Raw genomic sequence first — 18,854 nt, 5'->3', positions numbered from 1 at the left:
GAGAAAGCAGTAGGCAGGCAGAGAAGCTGATAAAGTGATTTTTATCGTTAAGTATTTGGCTGGGTGCAGAATTGCCCTCACCACCGTTGGCCACCACTGGTCTCCCGGGAGGAACAGGCAGCAAGGATGGCTCCAGAGACGCTGCTCCTCGGGGCCTCGGGGCTCACACATTCGTGTGCACAGAGGGTTCCACCTTCCAATGTGAAGTACAAACTGCTTCACAGCCAGACTTCCCCGGGAGGGAGAGATGCTCACAGCTGAAGGCACGTTAATCAAGGCGCACACCCAACGCCAGAATTTGTTTTCCTCTGGTTACTCTGATAAACCTAGATGCCACTCTGTCGAGAGCCAGCGCTGCTGCGGTTGGCGTTAGTGGGCGAGTGAGCAGGGTTCAGGGCCTGCTCACTGGTAGAACTTCTTGTTAGGGCTGCTGGCGTGGTCCACAAGCAGCTGGCACGGGGTGAACTGTTTTCCATAGGCAGCCTCGTACTTCCGGAGCCGGTCCACTATCTTCTGAGCACCATACAGATCCACAAAGCGGAAGGGCCCTAAAAGGAGAAATAGGACGTTGTTCAAGGAGAAGTGAAACGAGCTCCGGGATGAAGCGAGCTACCTTGCTGACTTGCAAGACCGACCTCCAAGGCTGGGGGGGAAGCCAAGCCCGAAGACGGCGCCGATGTCTCCCTCTGTAGGCGAGGCCAAGACCCCTTCCTGCAGGCACAGGACAGCCTCATTCACAAATCTGGTCACCAGGCGGTACTGGATGTCTTCGTCCGAGGAGCTGCCAACAGGGAGAGACATTCAGGGAGGGGCAGGGTAAGAGGGGAGGACGCAGGCGCCCCGGTGCAGAATGGGAGTGAGGGCTGGTGCTGCTGGAGCTCCGGGCCAGCCCTTGTGAACCTCCAATGCTAGAGAAGGTGCTGCCCTTGGAAGAAGACAGCAGAGGGCTACCTGCCCTAATTAACCCGAAGCCGGGCACTGAGAACAGGGTCTGGCGGGGTAGACGGCATCTCTTGACATCAGCAGCTGCTGATTACAAACGATAACAAACAGCGCGGAGGGAGAGCAGGCCTAGGAGAACCGTGTTTCTAGTTGCTCTCTGGGACCCTCAGAGGGAAGGCTTCCCAAGGGGTCTTCCCAAGGCTGGGCTGCAGTCCTTACCCTGAGGCCTGGTAGAGGACGAGGTGGAATGTGGAAGGGCAAAAAGTGTTAAGCATCAGGAATGTTCTTTCTGGTCACGTATGGTGATCATAACAAAAATGATGGCAGAGGGTCCAAGAAGCTTCGGGCTGGTGAGAAACACGCTTCTGCACCAACAGCCCCTCAAATGAACTTACACGTCAGGCTGAGAAGGCATCTTCAGACTTGCCAAAATACTGTCTATGTCAGAATTCAAATTCTTATTCTTCACACCCTCCTGGTAGATGTAAAAGCCCTTCCCGGACTTGCGGCCTAAAAGAAGCGAGAAAAAGGAGCGCTAACAAATTCTCAGAGCCCGGGCCTGAGAGCTCTCTTCTCCGCTAGTCCGTTTTAAAGCTCTAGCCTCTTTTCCGTATTCCTGAATTTGTAGATCTAGCCTACTCTAGAAATTGGTGTTTGTCAGAAGAGTTGACAGCGAAGGAAAAAAGAGCTTGTGTGTCCTGGAGCTTGGAAATCTGTGTATCTGGGTAGGAAAGGCCAGGTGGGTGAGTTTTAATGTCCAGGTATGCAACACCAGGTCCTAGGATGCCCAGGTCCTAGTGTTGATTTTGTTGCTACTTTGCCGAGAGAGAAAGCCACCTCTCTGGTGGGCCTCAATTGCATCCTCTACTTAGAGGTTTACTTCCTCCACAAAGGTGGTCAGACAACATGGAAAGCCTGGACACAACACTCCTGCAGTATCACGGGTGTAGTAGAGGCCTTGGGCAGGATGAAACGCCTGTCAATTTTGCATAGCTTGGGCAACGGCAGAGCCTCAGGAGTCCAGAGTTCTGCCTTTTGTCCATAATCTACAGGCCCAGCCTAAAAAGAGGTGGCCATGAAATCATTTTTAAATTCCCTATGACAGTGGGGGCTCTATGTTTAGAAAACACACTCTTCCACGCGGGCCTTCTGTCACGAATGATGCTAGTTACGTTTCTTTGCGGCTACTCACCCAGGAAGCCCTTGGCTATCATCTGCTTCAGCACTTCTAGGCTTCCACCTGCAAACCGCTCCCCAAACACTTTGCCTAGATTTTCTGCTACGTGTTTTGCTACATCCACGCCAACTTCATCCACCAGCGTAGCAGCGCCCACAGGAAAGCCAAAGCTTGTGGTCAGGGAATCCAGCTTCTTAGGGCCAACTCCTTCCTGGATTGGAAGTAAAGCCGCACCTCAGGGGAGGGCCGTCCCAGATTCCCCTGAGGGCTCCTTGTGCTGCCCTCACAAACGGCCTTCGGCAGCACCCACTTCTCCTCTGGGTGCCGCTCGCCAGGCCCAGGAATGGGACTGTTTCACTCAGGGAAGCACAAAGAGGCTTGGGAGCCACAAGGGGAAAGTCCGAGCCTTTCCTAACCTACAGAATTTTAAGGAAGTCTAGAGATGAACAAATTATTCATTTCCTTCTTGTTTGCAATCCTGGATCTCACGAATCACGAGATTCCACGCCAGACAGGGCTAAGTTTCCCGATGCTGAGAGAAGAGACATTACCGAGGAGCAGTACTATAGAGTCCTGTGATGCCCAGGTCTGATAAGACCCCAGCGAGGAGTGGCCACGCGCTTCCCACCAGTGACCAACCTGTACGGCCACTGGAGGGGTCTGTGTGCAGCAGAAACGGGTGTAGCACCAATCCGACCAAATGGGCCCTGTTCTGGATGGGGACGCAGAAACCGCGCACAGAGCATGTCGGAGGCCTTTGGCTTATTGGAGCAGGGAGGACGCTAAGGGAGCAGAGGTAAAATTCTGCCCATTTTAGTGCAGTGTTAGTCCATGACTTCCCAGCCCTGTGTGGAAAGAGAGGGCACCAAAGGGCCTTGGAGAAGAGATAGGAGTCAGTGTGTTAGAAGGAAGCCTGCTCCTCACCTTAACATTACCAGTTTGGAAAACTAGTTGAAAGAGTGGAAGATGCCTCAAACATTCTGAGACTGATACCAACCTGGAGAATTCTGATGACTTCAGACATCATGGGTGCGAGGCACCTGGTGGTATAGAAGCCAGGTCCGTCCTGCCAAGGGAGAGAATATGAGCTCATGGGCCCCTCAGTTGTGGCCACTTCCCAGGTCTGAAAGCGGCCTCTCTCCCCCGGAAGCCACTTCAAAACTCAAGGTGATTTATAATCTCCATCAGAATCCTTAATATTAAACTGCAGGGGAAGCCACAGCCAGGGGCAGCCTGGCTTGAACCACGAGCACAGCAGACAGTCTCAGTCATCTGAAAGGTCTGGAATGGCTGGGAGAACCCGCCATGTCCCAGCCCCTAACTCAGCGGTCCACCACTGTCCATACTGTAGACCACCAAGGGGAAATCATATCAAAAGCTGGTATATTTAAACTCAAGAGTTACAAGCAAACCTGGAAATATAAGGAGTCTTCATGGAACTTTTCTGAATCTGCTGCTCTGACACACAGCTCCTTACCTTAACCACAATGATGACCTTGCCCTGTTTGAGACCAACTTCTACAGCAGAAGCAGTTGTGTCCTTAGAAGTTTTCTGAGTTGTGATAATCTCCAGTAGCTGCATCTTGTCCACAGGAGAGAAGTAGTGCATGCCAATCACCTGGGAAGGGGGCCAAACACCGACAGATTTAAGAACTCTGAGAGGGGAAACTCATAGCATTCTTTTTTTTGCTAGGAAAGCACTGCAGAGAAAGGCGGTTGTAATACAGGAATACTGCTTGGTACCGTCAAGTGGTTTGGTGCCATGGTTCTTTGATTAAAAGTCCAGTATGTTCAGGGGAGAGCCAACTGGAATGCTCTTCCATCTGCTTCTAGGGCTTTTCACTAAGGGCAATGGATCCTACCAACAGTTAATGCCAAAATCGCAGCTAAAGGCCAAATTAGATTTACTGGGGAAGAATGAACGAGGGTTCCATTTATATTAATGATGCTGATGGTTTGGGTGACAGGGTCCACTTTTTATGGGGTGTGGGGGGAGACAGGCAGAAGAATTACTTACTATGCTGGACTGTCAGAGATACATTCGGATTTTACGTCGATGCATCTCACCACCAGGATACTGTCAGCCCTTCGTATCCACAGATTTCGCATACACAGGTTCAACCAACCGCAGATCCAACTGGTTGAATCAGATTCAACTGGTCTGACTCCTTGGATCTGAAACCTGAGGATACAGAGGGCTGCCCGTGTTCACTGTGCTACATACACTATTTTCTATAAGGGACTTGAGCTTCTGTGGATTTTGGTATCTCCTGGTGGTCCTGGAACTAATCCCCCACAGATACCCAGGGATGACCTTACTGGGTTTAAATAACATTTCTCAACACTCAAATTCCCTCAAGGCTCATTAAACCGATGACTCTCAAAGTCAAGTACCCGGACCAGCCGCACTAGCATCACCTGGGAATGTCAGAACTGCAAATTCTCAGGGCCTCCCCAGGCCTTCTGAATGAGGAACTCCGGGGGCAGGGCCCAGATCTGGGTTTACGAAGCCCTCCAGGTGATTCTGATACGTGCTCAAGTTTGAGAACAGCCTCATTAAGCTAACGGTTAGATAGTCTTCACAACTGAACTGTGAAAGAAGTCTATCCGTTACTTTATAGCTTTGCCTCCACTCCCCACTCCCCACTTCAGCTATAAGGTATTAACTACTATCTGCCACTGACCGACTGCTTACTGTCCACAACTCATTAACACATTTATCATTTATCCTTTCCATTTAATCCACTACAACCCGGTGAACTAGTCAGTCTAATTACCTAGATGAGGAAGAAAGACATCAGGAGGTTAAAATTAGTAGCTCAGGGTCAGTCAGTAAATGGCAGAGTGGGATGCCATCAAGGTCGGCCTGTCTCCACAGCCTGCCCACTTCCCGTTGTGTAACACACAGGTCACTTGCATGTTACATCAACTTATCAATCCAAAGGTTGCTTCTAACCTCTAAATTATCCTTCTACTTCTGTCTAAAATACTTAAAAAGACAGGACCTGATTCAGACTGTACTCCTCAGCAAAAGGAATTAGCCTTTACCATGTATAATTTATATACAATAAAATGCACAGATCTTGATTACATATTCTTTGTAATAATCATTAGTGGGACTTCTGGGAAGATGGCGGAAGAGTAAGACGCGGAGATCACCTTCCTCCCCACAGATACACCAGAAATACATCTACACGTGGAACAACTCCTACAGAACACCTACTGAACGCTGGCAGAAGACCTCAGACCTCCCAAAAGGCAAGAAACCCCCCACGTACCTGGGTAGGGCAAAAGAAAAAAATAAACAGAGACAAAAGGATAGGGATGGGTCCTGCACCAGCGGGAGGGAGCTGTGAAGCAGGAAAAGTGTCCACACACCAGAAAGCCCCTTCGCGGGCGGAGACTGCGGGTGGCGGAGCAGGGGAGCTTCGGAGCCGCGGAGGAGAGCACGGCAACAGGGGTGCGGAGGGCAAAGCGAAGAGATTCCAGCACAGAGGATCAGGGCCGACCGCCACTCACCAGCCGAGAGGCTTGTCTTTTCACCCGCCGGGGCGGGCGGGGCTGGGAGCTGAGGCTCGGGCTTCGGTCGGAGCGCCGGGAGAGGACTGGGGTTGGCGGCGTGAACACAGCCTGCTGGGCGTTAGTGCACCGCGGCTAGCCGGGAGGGAATCCGGGGAAAAGTCTGGACCTCCCGAAGAGGCAAGAGGCTTTTTCTTCCCTCTTTATTTCCTGGTGCGCGAGGAGAGGGGATTAAGAGTGCTGCTTAAAGGAGCTCCAGAGACGGGCGCGAGCCGCGGCTAAAAGCGCGGACCCCAGAGACGGGCATGAGACGCTAAGGCCGCTGCTGCCGCCACCAAGAAGCCTGTGTGCGAACACAGGTCACTATCCACACCCCCCTTCCGGGGAGCCTGTGCAGCCCGCCACTGCCAGGGTCCCGGGATCCAGGGACAACTCCCCCGGGAGAACGCACGGCGCGCCTCAGGCTGGCGCAATGTCACTCTGGCCTCTGCCGCCGCAGGCTCGCCCTGCACTCCGTGACCCTCCCTACCCCCGGCCTGAGTGAGCCAAAGCCTCCGAATCAGCGGCTCCTTTAACCCCGTCCTGTCTGAGCAAAGAACAGACGCCCTCTGGCGACCTACACGCACAGGCGGGGCCAAATCCAAAGCTGAGCCCCTGGGAGCTGTGAGAACAAAGAAGAGAAAGGGAAATCTCTCCCAGCGCCTGAGAAGCAGCGGATTAAAGCTCCACAATCAACTTGATGTACCCTGCATCTGTGGAATACCTGAATAGACAACGAATCATCCCAAATTAAGGAGCAGTGTGGATGAAAGGCTCTTGGTGCTGCAGCCAGGAGTTAGTGCTGTGCCTCTGAGGTGGGAGAGCCAACTTCAGGACACTGGTCCACAAGAGGCCTCCCAGCTGCACATAATAGCAAACAGCAAAAATCTCCCAGAGATTTCCATCTCAACACCAGCACCCAGCTTCACTCAACGACCAGCAAGCTACAGTGCTGGACATCCTATGCCAAACAACTAGCAAGACTGGAACACAACCCCACCCATTAGCAGAGAGGCTGCCCAAAATCATAATAAGTCCACAGACACCCCAAAACACACCACCAGACGTGGACCTGCCCACCAGAAAGACAAGATCCAGCCTCATCCACCAGAACACAGGCACTAGTACCCTCCACCAGGAAGCCTACACAACCCACTGAACCAACCTTAGCCACTGGGGACAGACACTTAAAACAACAGGAACTACGAACCTTCAGCCTGCAAAAAGGAGACCCCAAACACAGTAAGATAAGCAAAATGAAAAGACAGAAAAACACACAGCAGATGAAGGAGCAAGATAAAAACCCACCAGACCTAACAAATGAAGAGGAAATAGGCAGTCTACCTGAAAAAGAATTCAGAATAATGATAGTAAAGATGATCCAAAATCTTGGAAATTGAATAGACAAAATGCAAGAAACACTTAACAAGGACCTAGAAGAACTAAAGATGAAACAAACAATGATGAACAACACAATAAATGAAATGAAAAATACTCTAGATGGGATCAATAGCAGAATAACTGAGGCAGAAGAACGGATAAGTGACCTGGAGGATAAAATAGTGGAAATAACTAATGCAGAGCAGAATAAAGAAAAAAGAGTGAAAAGAACTGAGGACAGTCTCAGAGACCTCTGAGACAACATTAAAGGCACCAACATTCGAATTATAGGGGTTCCAGAAGAAGAAGAGAAAAAGAAAGGGACTGAGAAAATATTTGAAGAGATTATAGTTGAAAACTTCCCTAATACGGGAAAGGAAATAGTTAATCAAGTCCAGGAAGCACAGAGAGTCCCATACAGGATAAATACAAGGAGAAATACTCCAAGACACATATTAATCAAACTGTCAAAAATTAAATACAAAGAAAGTATATTAAAAGCAGCAAGGGAAAAACAACAAATAACACACAAGGGAATCCCCATAAGGTTAACAGCTGATCTTTCAGCAGAAACTGCAAGCCAGAAGGGAGTGGCAGGACATATTGAAAGTGATGAAGGAGAAAAACCTGCAACCAAGATTACTCTACCCAGCAAGGATCTCATTCAGATTTGATGGAGAAATTAAAACCTTTACAGACAAGCAAAAGCTGAGAGAGTTCAGCACCACCAAACCAGCTCTACAACAACTGCTAAAGGAACTTCTCTAAGCAAGAAACACAAGAGAAGGAAAAGGCCTACAATAACGAACCCAAAACAATTAAGAAAATGGGAATGGGAACATACATATCGATAATTACCTTAAATGTAAATGGACTAAATGCTCCCACCAAAAGACACAGATTGGCTGAATGGATACAAAAACAAGATGCATATATTTGCTGTCTACAAGAGACCCACTTCAGACCTAGAGACACATACAGACTGAAAGTAAGGGGATGGAAAAAGGTATTTCATGCAAATGGAAACCAAAAGAAAGCTGGAGTAGCAATTCTCATATCAGACAAAATAGACTTTAAAATAAAGACTATTAGAAGAGACAAAGAAGGACACTACATAATGATCAAGGGATTGATCCAAGAAGAAGATATAACAATTGTAAATGTTTATGCACCCAACATAGGAGCACCTCAATACATAAGGCAAATACTAACAGCCATAAAAGGGGAAATCGAAAGTAACACATTCATAGTAGGGGACTTTAACACCCCACTTTCACCAGTGGACCGATCATCCAAAATGAAAATAAATAAGGAAACACAAGCTTTAAATGATACATTAAACAAGATGGACTTAATTGATATTTATAGGACATTCCATCCAAAAACAACAGAATACACATTTTTCTCAAGTGCTCATGGAACATTCTCCAGGATAGATCATATCTTGGGTCACAAATCAAGCCTTGGTAAATTTAAGAAAATTGAAATTGTATCAAGTATCTTTTCCGACCACAACGCCATGAGACTAGATATCAATTACAGGAAAAGATCTGTAAAAAATACAAACACATGGAGGCTAAACAATACACTACTTAATAATGAAGTGATCACTGAAGAAATCAAAGAGGAAATCAAAAAATACCTAGAAACAAATGACAATGGAGACACAACGACCCAAAACCTGTGGGATGCAGCAAAAGCAGTTCTAAGGGGGAAGTTTATAGCAATACAAGCCCACCTTAAGAAGCAGGAAACATCTCGAATAAACAACCTAACCTTGCACCTAAAGCAATTAGAGAAAGAAGAACAAAAAAACCCCAAAGTTAGCAGAAGGAAAGAAATCATAAAAATCAGATCAGAAATAAATGAAAAAGAAATGAAGGAAACAATAGCAAAGATCAATAAAACTAAAAGCTGGTTCTTTGAGAAGATAAACAAAATAGATAAACCACTAGCCAGACTCATTAAGAAAAAAAGGGAGAAGACTCAAATCAATAGAATTAGAAATGAAAAAGGAGAGGTAACAACTGACACTGCAGAAATAAAAGAGATCATGAGAGATTACTACAAGCAACTCTATGCCAATAAAATGGACAATCTGGAAGAAATGGACAAATTCTTAGAAATGCACAACCTGCCAAGACTGAATCAGGAAGAAATAGAAAATATGAACAGACCAATCACAAGCACTGAAATTGAAACTGTGATTAAAAATCTTCCAACAAAGAAAAGCCCAGGACCAGATGGCTTCACAGGCGAATTCTATCAAACATTTAGAGAAGAGCTAACACCTATCCTTCTCAAACTCTTCCAAAATATAGCAGAGGGAGGAACACTCCCAAACTCCTTCTACGAGGCCACCATCACCTTGATACCAAAACCAGACAAGGATGTCACAAAGAAAGAAAACTACAGGCCAATATCACTGATGAACATAGATGCAAAAATCCTCAACAAAATACTAGCAAACAGAATCCAACAGCACATTAAAAGGATCATACACCATGATCAAGTGGGGTTTATTCCAGGAATGCAAGGATTCTTCAATATACGCAGATCAATCAACGTGATACACCATATTAACAAATTGAAGGAGAAAAACCATATGATCATCTCAATAGATGCAGAGAAAGCTTTTGACAAAATTCAACACCCATTTATGATAAAAACCCTGCAGAAAGTAGGCATAGAGGGAACTTTCCTCAACATAATAAAGGCCATATATGACAAGCCCACAGCAAACATCATCCTCAATGGTGAAAAACTGAAAGCATTTCCACTAAGATCAGGAACAAGGCAAGGTTGCCCACTCTCACCACTCTTACTCAACATAGTTTTGGAAGTTTTAGCCACAGCAATCAGAGAAGAAAAGGAAATAAAAGGAATCCAAATCGGAAAAGAAGAAGTAAAGCTGTCACTGTTTGCAGATGACATGATCCTATACATAGAGAACCCTAAAGATGCTACCAGAAAACTACTAGAGCTAATCAATGAATTTGGTAAAGTAGCAGGATACAAAATTAATGCACAGAAATCTCTGGCATTCCTATATACTAATGATGAAAAATCTGAAAGTGAAATCAAGAAAACACTCCCATTTACCATTGCAACAAAAAGAATAAAATATCTAGGAATAAACCTACCTAAGGAGACAAAAGATCTGTATGCAGAAAATTATAAGACACTGATGAAAGAAATTAAAGATGATACAAATAGATGGAGACATATACCATGTTCTTGGATTGGAAGAATCAACATTGTGAAAATGACTCTACTACCGAAAGCAATCTATAGATTCAATGCAATCCCTATCAAACTACCACTGGCATTTTTCACAGAACTAGAACAAAAAATTTTGCAATTTGTATGGAAACACAAAAGACCCCGAATAGCCAAAGCAATCTTGAGAACGAAAGAAGGAACTGGAGGAATCAGGCTCCCAGACTTCAGACTATACTACAAAGCTACAGTTATCAAAACGGTATGGTACTGGCACAAAAACAGAAAGATAGATCAATGGAACAGGATAGAAAGCCCAGAGATAAACCCACGCACATATGGTCAACTTATCTTTGACAAAGGAGGCAGAAATGTACCGTGGAGAAAGGACAGCCTATTCAATAAGTGGTGCTGGGAAAACTGGACAGCTACATGTAAAAGTATGAAGTTAGATCACTCCCTAACACCATACACAAAAATAAGCTCAAAATGGATTAAAGACCTAAATGTAAGGCCAGAAACTATCAAACTCTTAGAGGAAAACATAGGCAGGACACTCTATGACATAAATCATAGCAAGGTCCTTTTCGACCCACCTCCTAGAGAAATGGAAATAAAAACAAAAATAAACAAATGGGACCTAATGAAACTTAAAAGCTTTTGCACAGCAAAGGAAACCATAAACAAGACCAAAAGACAACCCTCAGAATGGGAGAAAATATCTGCAAATGAAGCAACTGACAAAGGATTAATCTCCAAAATTTATAAGCAGCTCATGCAGCTTAATAACAAAAAAACAAACAACCCAATCCAAAAATGGGCAGAAGACCTAAATAGACATTTCTCCAAAGAACATATACAGACTGCCAACAAACACATGAAAGAATGCTCAACACCACTAATCATTAGAGAAATGCAAATCAAAACTACAATGAGATATCATCTCACACCAGTCAGAATGGCCATCATCAAAAAATTTAGAAACAATAAATGCTGGAGAGGGTGTGGAGAAAAGGGAACCCTCTTACACTGTTGGTGGGAATGTAAATTGATACAGCCACTGTGGAGAACAGTATGGAGGTTCCTTAAAAAACTACAAATAGAACTACCATATGACCTAGCAATCCCACTACTGGGCATATACCCTGAGAAAACCATAATTCAAAAAGAGTCATGTACCAAAATGTTCATTGCAGCTCTATTTACAATAGCCCGGAGATGGAAACAACCTAAGTGTCCATCATCGGATGAATGGATAAAGAAGATGTGGCACATATATACAATGGAATATTACTCAGCCATAAAAAGAAACGAAATTGAGCTATTTGTAATGAGGTGGATAGACCTAGAGTCTGTCATACAGAGTGAAGGAAGTCAGAAAGAGAGAGACAAATACCGTATGGTAACACATATATATGGAATTTAAAAAAAAAAAAAAATGTCATGAAAAACCTAGGGGTGAAACAGGAATAAAGACACAGACTTACTAGAGAATGGACTTGAGGATATGGGGAGGGGGAAGGGTGAGCTGTGACAAAGCGAGAGAGAGGCATGGACATATATACACTACCAAACGTAAGGTAGATAGCTAGTGGGAAGCAGCTGCATAGCACAGGGAGATCAGCTCGGTGCTTTGTGACCACCTAGAGGGGTGGCATAGGGAGGGTGGGAGGGAGGGAGACGCAAGCGGGAAGAGATATGGGAACATATGTATATATATAACTGATTCATTTTGTTGTGAAGTTGAAACTACCACACCATTGTAAAGCAATTATACTCCAATAAAGATGTTAAAATGAAAAAATAAAAATAAAAAAAAGTGAAAAAAAAATGCACAGATCTTAAAGTGTTCAGTTTGATGAGTTCTAACAACTGTGTATCTACCCACGTAATCACTACCCCAAGCAAAACCTATTGACATCGTTCAAAGAAGCTGTGCCAAAAGGTGGCCGGCTGTGTCCTGGACTGCTGGGACTTTCTCAGTTGTAGCACTGGAGGGCCTGTGTCCTGGGCAAACCGAGGTGGGTCGCCCTACTTGTGCCCCTGTGGCCTTCCTCTTACATGAATGACCTAGGCAGGCAGGTGCTAAACGCTGCTCAAGATCCCTGGGGGCGAGGACTGCTAAGTGTGAAGCTTGTTCTGCTCCACGGCGAGAAGGAGAGGTTAGCATCAAAGGCACAGCAACAGGGGCTCCTCTGCTGCCCTCCAGTGCTGAGGAGCTGCTGTGAGTGACTACGACGTGGCCAGACTGTCTATCTGCCATTACTCCATGTCTGTGTCTTCCCTCAGCTGCCACTTCTCCCCACGACCTCCTCCTGCCATCACTGAACCTGCCTCTATCAGGCCCACACCACTTCTAATCTGCTGCGTGCTAGGGAACAAGATGACCTTGAGTTAGCAAGCTATTAGAATGGGAATAAAAAGACTTTCGTGTTTTTAGTACATGGACTTTGTATTAACAGTTTCAGCTGCTTAAAGGCCTTTTATATTTCCTGCCTACTTTTGGCTGGTTCTGCTTCGCTGAGGCTAACCGGTATCCTCCAGAGAGGCGAACTGTTTTATTTCTCCTTGAAAGATTTCACTTGATTTCCCTGGTAGAGAGCAGAAGCCCAAAGACAGATTTCTAGGCATCATTCCAGATACTCACTCTAAGTGCTTCTACATCCACCCCTCTCATGTCCTGGGCAGAAGCTCTAAGCAAACCGGGCTGGACACATCCCACCACAGCCCCTGACCTTCCATTTCTCGATCTGGAGTTGGAACCAAACCCATCCCTGCCAGTACCAGAGTCTGCTCTGTAGCTCAAGTGTTATTTTGGAACATCTCTTCTTACTTTAGGGTCTATCTTTCAATACCCAAATGTAATAAACGTAGGTTTTATAGTCTGAACCTGAATAATAATACCCATTAGGGATGCAAATCACCTATAAAGGTATATTCTAGTTGTAGTTCACTTGTTCCTGCATCTCACACTGGTCATGGTACTAGCTTTTCTGTGCCCAGTTTCTGGGACTACATCCTCACCCTCATCCACTTCATAAGCCATACCAGTCCCTTCTCATATTCTAAGCCTTCAGCAATGAGCCTGAAGCAGTAAAACATTTCAGGGTTTTCCTCTGTTCAGAATTTACCTTCTCAGGTCTTTTACTGACAGCAGCAATTTCGTTGATTGGGAGAGCAGATGTGTTGCTGGCAAAGACACAGTGATCTGGAATCACCTGCAGGAGAAAAGCATTTAAGAATGTGTCATGTAGGCCTGGGAGATGACTGGAGTCCAAAGCAAAGCCAATGAGTGACACTTGGGCCCTGCCCACCCTTCACCTTTGAGAGAACCAACCATAATGTGCATGCCTATTTCATGTTACACATGTGTTACTAAGAAATGGTACAGCACTATAATTATATCTACAGTGCATGAATACAACTATTAGCTTTATCAACCTGCAGAATAGTGTCTAACGGAGATTTTCTCAGCATTCTGCCCACAATCTCAGCTTATTCATATTTTTATTCAGATACTTGGATGAGAAACATAGAAGGCACATCTGTCAAATGTGTGCAAATCTGGGCAGGCAGAATCCTAACATCAGAGTTGAGAATCAAGATTCAAGATACATTCAACACGCTGAAGAACTGAGTGCAAAATAAGATCAATTATAATGAGGATGAAGGTAAAGTACTGCATTAAGATTTTATGAAAGAGAAGAAAGAGAAAAAAATAACTGAGTAGGCACCTAATGGGCAAGACCTGGGCTTGGCAGTAAACTTGTGTTAAAGAGCCCATGATTTTATTTAATCAAAAGTATAGGGGCTTCCTTGGTGGCGCAGTGGTTGAGAGTCGACATGCCGATGCAGGGGACGTGGGTTCGTGCCCCGGTCCGGGAAGATCCCACATGCCGCAGAGCAGCTGGGTCCGTGAGCCATGGCCGCTGAGCCTGTGCGTCCGGAGCCTGTGCTCCACAACGGGAGAGGCCGCAGTAGTGAGAGGCCCGTGTACCGCAACAACAACAACAACAAAAGTATAATGTGGGTCAAAAGTAGAGCCCGATGATCAGAAAGCTAACATAGTCTCAAGTTGAATTATTAATGGTATGGTGTCTAATGTTGGTGGTAAAATTCTCTATGAAGAGCAAACCAATGTCTCCAAAGATGGCTGGCAACAATCTTTCCCCTCTTGTACATGTGTGTCTCTCCTCCCATCCAGGGGCACAGTCTCTTTCCCCTCCTCTTAAATCTGGGCTGGCCTATGACTTGCTTTTACCAATGGAAAGTAGCAGAAGTGACTTTGCCAGTTCCAGGACTTGCCTTATGAAGTCCACTGACTTCTGCCTTGCTCTCTTAGAAGCCAGCAGCCATGCTGCAGAGAAGCTCTGGCTCGACCACTAAGCGAGGACAGGCCACAGGGAGAGGGAGGCGCCCCAACCAAGCTTTCAGCTGAATGCAGTCCCACGAGTGACCCCACTGGGAAGCCACGTGGAATTAAGGGCCAGCCGCCTCTCAGAGCCCTGCCCTAACTGCAGAACTGTGAAAAGGTCATTGTTTTTGTGGTGGTTTGTCACACGCCAAGAGAACACTGAGACATGGTGAAGACAGTAAAGGAGACAAGCAAGACAGTGAGGGTCTGGAGACAAGAATTATGAAGATATCAAAGGAGTGAGTTTCTTTAGTTCTGTGGAGAGGAAGAGAAATTTTAAATCCCTGAGGAATACCACATGTAGGTTCAGCTTTACCATCTTCCTGTAAAGAAAGGAGAGGCCAGGTAAGAGGATGGACTTCGTGGCTTCCTAAAGATCTTTCACTTGAAATTCTTTGATTTTCCAAATACAGATCTTTTCTGGACCTTGCTCTTTTCCACCCTTTCTGAAAAACTTCTTTGAGTATCTCCTACCTTAGATGATTTCACTAGCTTCTCTAAAAACGTAAAGGCCTGTGACATGTTACATAAACAACTACAACATACGTAACACTTTGGATTTTACCTTTAGCAATAATCTTCTTATTCTTTTCTTACTATCTGCTAAAAATTCATGATTCCCCGAATATCCTCCCTTTCCCGCAGTCCATGGACTTCACGGACATATAAAACCCCTTTTCTTTTCTTTCTTTCTTTCCCTTCTCTTCTCCCTTAACCTTTATGTTTCAATGGGAACTACTGTATCGATTTGTTCATAGTCTGCACTTCTCTTGATCTGATCCCTCTTCTTTCTCTTTCTTTTCCTTGACCACTGGCTTCCCAACTGCTAAAACTAACAAACTTTTCTGCACTCAGATACTCCCAAATCCTGATTTTCCAAAAGCAAATACCATCACCCAGTCAGGTGGCAAATGCTCTTTTAGTGGTAAACGGCTCCGTCTGTTTTTGCCGCCCCTCAGTCTACCTTCCATTGGCCCAGCAGGGCCCCCAAAGCCCCGGGAACGTTGTGTCCATATCTCTGCTGCAGTGCCACCTTGCACAGAGAGAACACACACCTACCCAGCTCTTCTGAATTCACTCCCTCAGCTGAACCTACATTACACTCTGCTTAAAGAAAAGATTTTGGAATGTGTGTTTCACAAGTGGAATCCATCCCAAACTGAGCTGCTTGTCTTTAGTTTCTAAACCCTCCTTAGGTTCATTCTTTAGTAGAGCAGAGATTGTCCTCCCATGGAAGGGAGTCTTAGGAGTACAGCCCACTACTCAAGATACCCCAGAATGCTGCAAAGTCAGTGCCATTTTATTTACACCATTTACTAACCTACACTCTGTTTATTTAACTGTACCCGGTTCTACCTCCTGCCTGGATTACTGCCATCTCTTCTTTCCTTCTTTCCTCTTTCTTCATACCACCCAGTTCAAGTACTTGTTTTGTTCATATCATCCCATATGAAGAGTTGACTACACACAGCCTTTGGGCTCAAGACCAGAGTAGCATTTCCACAAAATGAGCATCTGAATCCTGCCTGGAGAAACTGTTTCTCCCTATTTCCTCTGCTGCCTAGACCTGAATTAGTTTAGTTATAGCTTGCAGCCAACCAATGATGTCAAGACGTCTGGCTACAGTCCATGAGGTTATTTGTACGTTTGGGTGACTGAACTCCCATATAAGGCTAATGAACCCTGTGCTTAAGTTAATAAGCTACTTGTTTGTCTTTTCTTAGGACTTTGATTTGCCCTTTTTACAGTGTGCATGGGTTCACATAAAAACTTACATTTGGGGGACACAGTTTTGAGGGGCGCAAGCCTGTTGTGTCCCCTTTTGCCTGGCAAAGCAATAAAGCTGTTCTTTTCTACTTCACACCTCCAACAAACAAACAAACATACAAAACCCCTTACATCTGGGAATGAATGGCCCTATAAAAAGAACCACAAGTTTCCTATAGTTCCTTTAAAAAACCCTGTCTCTGTGTTCTCCACTCACAACACTAGGATTCAGTACAGCAGGCCCCTTACTTACAGCTTCTACTTCCTTGAGCACTTTGTGCTTAAGACTGAGGTCCTCAAAAACAGCTTCAATCACCATGTCAGCCTTTTCAAAACCCTGGTAATCGAGCTGCCCAGTCAAGTTGCTGAAAAAGGCGTCCCTTTCAAACGATGTTAGTGCTTTCTTCTTCACTTTATCATTCAGTCTAGGAAAAAAACACATTCCTAGTCAGAGGAGGAGAACAGGAAACTAACATTTATTGAGTGTCCATGGGCCAGATAGTGTGCTGTGTGTTTTTCACCAACTCAGTGAGGTAGCTCCCATTCTGAGGGAGCTGAGCTGCTCAAGGAGACTCAGAGGGACTTGTGGTCCAAGAGCGAGTTAAGGGAGGGTCCTAGGGTTCAAACAGGTTGACCCCCACATCCATATTCTTTCTACTAAAAGATGCCCCTACATGCCCAACCTGCATAAACGGTATCACTAATAAAACAGTTAAATTTGCCAAGAGGAGTAAACGTGAACACTAAAATGGCAAACGAGAGCAGCTCTAGTAATTCTCTACCTACGATAGGGGAAACAGCCAACACGGGCCCCAGACCATGAGTTTATACTTGCTTACATATCATTTTGTTATTCTGTAATTGTGATCTACCGGAGGACAGAGACCAAGCATTATGTCGTATATTCTTAATCCATTTCCTGGTCAGTACCTAGTAGCACATCATATTGATTACATAAAATATTAACTCAAGGTTTCTTCTTCCCCACAGGGAGCTAAAAAGGATTCCTGCTACTCAGACACTTAACTGATTGTTTTTTATTGCCAGGGCAAATAGGCTCTCTTAGGTTTTAATCTGACCGCACTTTGAGAATAAATGACCTAGAGTTTTCCTCTGAAAGAAGAATGAAGCTACACCCCATTCACTAGTTTCCTTAACCAAAAGAAAAATTAAAGCCACAAGGTAAGTTCAAAGAAGTAGTCAGTTTAAGTCTCAAAAGTATGGATTCAAATATCCTGGTTTCTGACAACCGTGTCAGCAGTCAGCAAGCAAGATTCTTGTGAGAGTTCAAAACATTATTAGTTGCTCTAATTCTAATGCCTAATGAAACTATTCCCGACAGGACAAGAAATATGTATGTCCCAAGTCAGCAGTACAGTGAGGCGCCCTCACCAGAGCCTGATGTTTCTAATGCAAAAAGGGAAAGCCGGGACAGCTGGATCCAAAAGAGATCGAGGGGGAAAAGCGATTTTAGAGCAATTTCTCATTTTGGTGACTGTATGAAACTCCGGGAACGCTCGCGTGCTGGCCTCAGGGCAATGGTGTTATCGAGCGCGTGCCATTGTGGGGGGTCAGAATCTTTTACTACAATGCCTTGCTATCTTACATTAAGATAGTTGCTATCTGCCAACATGATTAAACCTGCCAGGTCCTGCACAGTATTATGGTAGCAATATATGAGCAGAAAAGGGGTAAAAACACACTTAAGCTACATAATCCACGTAAGAAACAAAAAAACTAACTCAACTAAAAGTCACATGCAAGACCATCAAAGTTCAGCCAGCCTTAGACAGTCTATTACATTGGAGCAGAGAAATGAGCTGAAACAAATTCCCAGTTTGGCCAAGTGGCTGCTCCATTTTTCCCCTCTGCACAACAGGCCGTATGTGTGTTGGGTGGGGGAGAGGAGGGAGGGACGGGCAGGAGGGAGAATAATAGTCCCCGTTTATTAATTCAGAAGTAAGATGGAGACACAGTCCATAAGATCCAGATATTGTGGAGCCAAATCAGTTAACTGCTTCTCTATGGTAACGCCAGTCAAGAAATATGAGGTTCATGAGTTCTGATCCCAGCCCTACCTTCAAGATGCAGTTACACGTTTCCTCATATCCTTATCTCAGTTCTCTCTATAGACACAGTCATGCTGTTTCAATGTTCTATAACAATACAGCAATTAAAATTCACAAACATGAGACTTTCTAGTCTGATACCAAAGTATAAACCATATGGCATTTAAAAACGTCTAATAGATAAGGTTTTCTCTTCTGCACTCAGACTCCAATGATGTTAATGATTTATAATAACATTGTCTGCAACAACAGCAAAAAAAAAAAAAAAAGAAAAAAAAGTGAAAGAAGGAATTAGCATGTCTAAAAAGCAAAGGAAATGAGACTTAAC

General features: G+C 44.9%; 1 protein-coding gene across 1 annotated transcript in view; it reads right to left on the bottom strand.

Annotated features, from left to right (window-relative positions):
- Positions 1 to 22: 22 nt before the first annotated feature.
- The window catches only part of HADHA (hydroxyacyl-CoA dehydrogenase trifunctional multienzyme complex subunit alpha), a 54,325-nt gene continuing 35,493 nt past the window's right edge, over positions 23 to 18,854 (bottom strand). Inside the window, exons 13-20 of the mRNA XM_019943109.3 lie at positions 16,711 to 16,882; positions 13,408 to 13,494; positions 3,597 to 3,737; positions 3,117 to 3,185; positions 2,135 to 2,330; positions 1,338 to 1,452; positions 636 to 781; positions 23 to 548 (exon numbers count right to left, since the gene is read on the bottom strand). Of these exons, the coding sequence (XP_019798668.2) occupies positions 403 to 548; positions 636 to 781; positions 1,338 to 1,452; positions 2,135 to 2,330; positions 3,117 to 3,185; positions 3,597 to 3,737; positions 13,408 to 13,494; positions 16,711 to 16,882 (1,072 nt within the window). The 3' untranslated portion in view covers positions 23 to 402. The remainder of the gene's footprint in view (positions 549 to 635; positions 782 to 1,337; positions 1,453 to 2,134; positions 2,331 to 3,116; positions 3,186 to 3,596; positions 3,738 to 13,407; positions 13,495 to 16,710; positions 16,883 to 18,854) is intronic.

The sequence above is a fragment of the Tursiops truncatus genome, chromosome 14, assembly GCF_011762595.2.
Source record: "Tursiops truncatus isolate mTurTru1 chromosome 14, mTurTru1.mat.Y, whole genome shotgun sequence".
Lineage (NCBI taxonomy): Eukaryota > Metazoa > Chordata > Mammalia > Artiodactyla > Delphinidae > Tursiops > Tursiops truncatus.
Note: the sequence above shows the minus strand (reverse complement) of the source record. Positions and strands in the feature narration are given on the sequence as shown.